We start from the raw sequence: 6,029 nt of genomic DNA on the forward strand, positions 1-6,029 counted from the left end.
TTTCAAGTGCCAAAAAGCACATTTAACAATGAACAGTGGATGCAAACCCTATTTCCTATTTAATTCTTGTTCAGCCACTCTCTTTCCCAAGTGGAGCTGGGAACAATGAATGCATAAAGGCATTACCTAGGAGGAAAATCATTCCTAGATTTGTAATTTCCATTAAATATTCTTTTAATCTGTAAAGTTTCTCACTTCTTTGGAATGAACTGCAAAAAAAATCCTTCTGCAATCAGAGATTGCTTTTTTCTCCCTCTCTCTTTTGTAACTTGGTTTTTCCTCCCAACAATTGCAGACCAATAAAAGCCATTATCAAAAGTAAGCAGAGCAGTTTTTACAGGGCAGTTGTTTTAGTCTTATCTTTATTCCGGGGCATGCCTGGAACTTACGGAACATTTATGGAACTTATGGAACATTTATGGAATTTATGGAACCTTTATGAATTTATGGAACATTCCTGGAAGCTGACCCAAAGCCTTTCTCTTAAAATGCCTATTTCCCTGATTTCCACAAGGAATAGGATAGGAAACCACACTTGGAGTGTGGGAATTGATAGAATCACAAAGTCGTTATTTTAAAATGCCTATTTCCCTGATTTCCACAAGGAATAGGATAGGAAAACACACTTGGAATGTGAGAATTAATAGAATTGATAGATTTCTTTTAAAATGCCTGATTTCCACAAGGAATAGGATAGGAAAACACACTTGGAATGTGGAGATTGAGAGAATCACAAAGCCTTTCTTTTTCAATGCCTTTCTTTTTCCACAAGGAATAGAATAGGAAACCACACTTGGAATGTGGGAATTGATAGAACCACAGGAAGGTTTGGGTTGGAAGGGAATTTAATCACCAGCCCCAGGCCTGTCATGGGCAGGGACACCTTCCACTATCCCAGCTCACTCCAACCTGGCCTTGGACACTTCCAGGGATGGATCAGCTTTTCTGGGAATGCCCAACTGCTGCAGCTGCAATAACTGAGCAGCAGCTGCAGAACCCATCCATCCCCTTTGGTCCAGGGCAGTGGTGGCACCAACACCTCAGAGAATGAGTCTGTGCGGTGTTTCCACGGGATACCCCCGCTGTAATCCCAATTTCCCTGTCATTCCAGGCACCCTAGAATGAGTCTGTGTGGTGTTTCCACGGGATACCCCCACTGTAATCCCAATTTCCCTGTCATTCCAGGCGCCCTAGAATGAATCTGTGCGGTGTTTCCACGGGATACCCCTGCTGTAATCCCAATTTCCCTGTCATTCCAGGCGCCCTAGAATGAGTCTGTGTGGTGTTTCCACGGGAAACCCCCCCTGTAATCCCAATTTCCCTGTCATTCCAGGCGCCCTAGAATGAGTCTGTGTGGTGTTTCCACGGGATACCCTCGCTGTAATCCCAATTTCCCTGTCATTCCAGGCGCCCTAGAATGAGTCTGTGTGGTGTTTCCATGGGATACCCCCGCTGTAATCCCAATTTCCCTGTCATTCCAGGCGCCCTCCAAGCCCCCCGGAGCTGAAGATGGACGTGAAGAGGGTGAAGGACTACCTGTACTGGCTGTACTACCAGTACCAGCTGGTGACGTGCAGCTACGTGCTGGAGCCCTGGGAGCAGTCCATGTTCCACACCATCACGGTCACCGTGCTGGCCATGGTGGTCTACACCGCCTATGTCTTCGTGCCCATCCACGTGCGCCTGGCCCTGCAGTTCTTCTCGCAGATCTTCGGCTCCCAGCCTGAGGGGGCCGTGCTGAACTGAGCCGGGCCCAGCAGGGCCCAGCAGCTCCCTGGATTCGGCTCCCAGTCTGAGGGGGCCGTGCTGAACTGAGCCGGGCCCAGCAGGGCCCAGCAGCTCCCTGGATTCGGCTCCCAGCCTGAGTGGGCCGTGCTGAACTGAGCCGGGCCCTGCAGGGCCCAGCAGCTCCGTGGATTCGGCTCCCCGTCTGAGGGGACAGTGCTGAACTGAGCCAGGCCCAGCAGGGCCCAGCAGCTCCCTGGATTTGGCTCCCAGCCTGAGGGGGCCATGCTGAACTGAGCCAGGCCCAGCAGCTCCGTGGATTCGGCTCCCAGCCTGAGGGGGCCGTGCTGAACTGAGCCGGGCCCAGCAGGGCCCAGCAGCTCTGTGGAATGGCTCACAAATGGCTCCTGCTGAGGAAGACCCTGCTTGATTCACCTCCGGGGACGGAGAGCGGCGTGAGGCACCGAGCGCGGCCCCTCTTCCATGGACACCCTGGGAATGGCACAGGATCCACACAGCTCCCACCTCCAGCACCAAACCCCATCTCCTGCTCCATCCTTCTCAGCCGTTCTCTGTCCCAGTGATGCTGCAGGATCTGCTGCTTCGAGGGACAGCAAAGCTCTGCTGCCCCAAACTCACTGTGAACACCAGGCTGGAGGGCTGTGATGTGCCCAAGCCTCTTTGCTCTGGCATTTCAGGCAGCACAAGTGTAGAAGAAAAAGGGGCATTGGGAGGTTTTCCAGCAGGGAATCTGCTGAATTCCCTATGGACTGATCTGCTTGGAGCATCCTCAAACCCCAAAATAACAGAATCCCTCTGGAAAGCCTTGAACACTTTCTTATCATGCTGTTTTCTAAATAGCTTGCATTTAAAGATTGTTTCAGATGCCAAAAAGCACATTTAACAATGAACAGTGGATGCAAACCCTATTTCCTGGTTAATTCTTGCTCAGACACTCTCTTTCCCAAGTGGAGCTGGGAACAATGAATGCATAAAGGCATTACCCAAGAGGAAATCTGCCCTAGATTTGTAATTTCCATTAAATATTCTTTTAATCTGTAACGTTTTTCATTGCTTTGGAAATGAGCTGCGTCCAACTGCTCTGGCAGAGGCTGTTTTGGTGGCTCCTCACACCCAAAGTTCTACCAACACAGTGCAGGGGCCAGGTTAGAGGAGATAAAAAATGAGGATATCCAGCAGGATCGGAGTGCTCATGTCTGGCTGGTTGGTGACTTCCAGGCTTCAATGTATGGGAGAGAAGCTTGGAAGAGAAAGCAACAGGAGGATGAACTCAAATCCAGCTTTTTTCACGTCTAAGTTCCTGCGTCTGAGTTCAGATGGTCTAAAATATTTTCTTTTTGGAAAAAAGTTCTCCACCTCATCTTGCAGCTCAGTGAGGATGACAGGAGGAAGCAGCCCTGCTCTGTCTCAGTGCCCTCCTGCCTTCTCTGATGAAAATCAAAATATTTTCTGGCTGCTCCCACTCTCCAAGGTAGCAAAGTGCAAATCAGCACCGGGGGAAGAAAATCCAGAGTGGAAATAATATTTTAATGCCTGCAGGGAAGGCTTAGAGAGATCTCCTATACAAAGAAGAAATTAGATTTATTACCATTGCCTGTGGGGAGGTTTAGGAACAATGGGAGGTTTGTTTGGTTTTCACTGTACACAAATCAAACGTGGGTGCCAAATCATAAATTACAGCTGCACTCTGCACGTCTCCACCACCTGATGCTCCTGTTAGTAGAAGTGAGAAGTGCAAAATGTAAATAGCTTTCAAATGATGTTTGCACAGTTCTAGATTAAAGGGAAAACCCTCTTAACTCCTTCCTCAAGCTGCAGTGGGCTCCTGCATGCTTCAGAGCACAAATTTGTTTGGAAACGAAGACATGTGGTGAAGGTTGCCCAGATCTGAACATGTGAATGCAGTTTTTTCAGCCCAAAAAAATAAAATTTTATTCTTCACAAGCAACCTCTGGCTGCATCACTCAGCTCTTCTGTGTTTTCCACTCATTCATAAATATTCTGCATGTGTGTGGGCCAGGCTGGTGCTGTGCAAGAAGGATTATTTTGGGGTGAATGTTTTGGGGAGAGGTTGGAGAATCCTTTAAATGGATCTGGGGTGAGTGAACTTCAGTGCAAGAGCTCTCCTCTTTCTGGAGGGAAAAAAACTTTTTATCTGGTTCAAATTAAGGCATTATCAAGTAGCTGAGTGTGCTGAGAGCTCTGGGCTCCAACAGGAGTTGTCCTGACAGTCTATCACAGTTGGGAACCTGCAAACACGAGGTGCCAAGCTGTAATCACACCTCGAGTAATGAGCACAGCACTGCAGGAGATGAAAAATGGCAAAACCTGGGGCCATTCCTCTTGAAAGTGTCCGTAAAATAGACTAAAAGTTATAATCCCAACGCTGGAGGTGAAAAGTGAGAATATTTACTCAGCAAGTTGGTATAAATTCTGTCTCCAAGTGGGTTTAAATTCTATCTCCAAAGATTCTGCTCATCTAGAAAATATGATGGTGTGTGTGAGTGCCAGGGCTCCTCCTCATCAGTCCTGTTCCCATTAATTTTTAATTCCTTCAAAAGTGGATTTCTTCCCCACGCCACCAAACTCAACTTTCAGAGCACAAGGAAAAGTTTTTTTGTCCAGGAATGCAGAGGTTGGAGCTGCTATCTGCAGGAGCCCACACCCGGTGGAACATTGCTCTTTAAACATCTCATTTGGCAAACAGAACGTGGGGAGGACTTTGTTCAGGATTTCCATTGCCCTGCCATGGTGGGATCCATGCAAAGCGTTTTCCTTCCTTATTGTGCCTGTTCCCTGTGTTTGGCTTTGGGAGGCGCAGGGAGCAGCAGGGAAACAGCAGCAGGTGATTTGGGGAGCGTCCCTGCAGCTTGAACCAAGTAAAAACTCTTTTTTTTGTGTGAATTCTTCACCTTCTTCACTAAATTTCAAAGGGTTTAGGCAAGAGGTATTTCCTAGGAAGGAAAGAAGTAGCTGAAAACAATCTCTGCTAAAAACCTTCGGAGATTTCCCCAGCCCTTTGCACTTCTCCTCGCATCCAGAAAAGCTGGAATAACCCTCCCTACGTAATATCCCAAATCACTGGGTTCCAGCAGGAGACTTCAAGGGATTTCTGGCACTCAGCAGGGAACAGAAGCTTTTTTTTCCCCCAGCTGAAAGAGAGAGGAGGTGAGATAACACTTGTGACAGCTTGAGACTGCACCACAGCTTAGGAAACTCTTCCAGCTCTAAAATCCTTTTCCCTGGGGAAAAAAAAAATCATTCCTGGACAATGGGAAGAGGTTTCCATGGGATCCCAGCTGCACACGAAGGGGGGAAGGTGGAAATTTGGAGCTCCCAGTAACACCAGTATGCCCAGTACGTGGTAACAGCTCTCTTGTGAGGGGTATGATGTCAGGCTCTTTATAAAAGTCTCTTCTGCTTCGTTATAGTTCCACGTTAATTGTAGTTAATTGCTTTACTGGGCTAATTGTAGCGCAGCAGCTGGAAGTGTTCACACCAAAAATAATCCAAATAAAAAGAGGAAAGAGAACCAATAATCCAGCAGTGAAAAAGGGAACAGAGGCAGAACAGGAGATGATCCAATTCCAGCTGCATTGACCCTGAAAGTACAAATGCCCCATTAATTTAAGGAATGAGAAATGCTGGGGCTCAGCTGGCCAGCACCATACACCTCTTGTTTAAAACTCATTTTCTTCATTTCTTCTCATCAGAATTCTCATTTATCCTGCCATAAAGGTTTCCTGGCCAATTTCATGGATCACCTCCCACATCCATTACTGAGGGCCACAACACACCAGACCATGAACCTCCAGAACCTTCCTCCCAAGGCCCTGAGGGCAGCTTTTACCCAAAACCATCAAAAACAGCTTCCCAAAGGCCCCTGAGGGCAGTTTTTACCCAAAACCATCAAAAACAGCTTCCCAAAGGCCCTGAGGGCAGCTTTTACCCAAAACCATCAAAAACAGCTTCCCAAAGGCCCTGAGGGCAGCTTTTACCCAAAACCATCAAAAACAGCTTCCCAAAGGCCCTGAGGGCAGCTTTTACCCAAAACCATCAAAAACAGCTTCCCAAGCCCCTGAGGGCAGCTTTTACCCAAAAACAGCTTCCCAAGGCCCCTGAGGGCAGCTTTTACCCAAAACTATCAAAAACAGCTTCCCAAGGCCCCTGAGGGCAGCTTTTACCCAAAACCATCAAAAACAGCTTCCCAAAGGCCCCTGAGGGCAGCTTTTACCCAAAACCATCAAAAACAGCTTCCCAAAGGCCCTGAGGGCAGCTTTTAC

At 47.8% G+C, this 6,029-nt stretch overlaps 1 protein-coding gene across 5 annotated transcripts in view; it reads left to right on the forward strand.

Annotated features, from left to right (window-relative positions):
* SPTSSB (serine palmitoyltransferase small subunit B) overlaps positions 1-3,694 on the forward strand; it is a 15,701-nt gene extending 12,007 nt beyond the window's left edge. For all 5 annotated transcript variants that reach the window (XM_074547502.1, XM_074547504.1, XM_074547506.1 and 2 more), the window contains one exon: positions 1,482-3,694. In XM_074547502.1, the coding sequence (XP_074403603.1) occupies positions 1,510-1,746 (237 nt within the window). In that variant the 5' untranslated portion in view covers positions 1,482-1,509 and the 3' untranslated portion in view covers positions 1,747-3,694. The remainder of the gene's footprint in view (positions 1-1,481) is intronic.
* The last annotated feature ends 2,335 nt before the right edge of the window (positions 3,695-6,029 follow it).

This window comes from Zonotrichia albicollis, chromosome 9 (genome assembly GCF_047830755.1).
Source record: "Zonotrichia albicollis isolate bZonAlb1 chromosome 9, bZonAlb1.hap1, whole genome shotgun sequence".
NCBI classification, from domain to species: domain Eukaryota; kingdom Metazoa; phylum Chordata; class Aves; order Passeriformes; family Passerellidae; genus Zonotrichia; species Zonotrichia albicollis.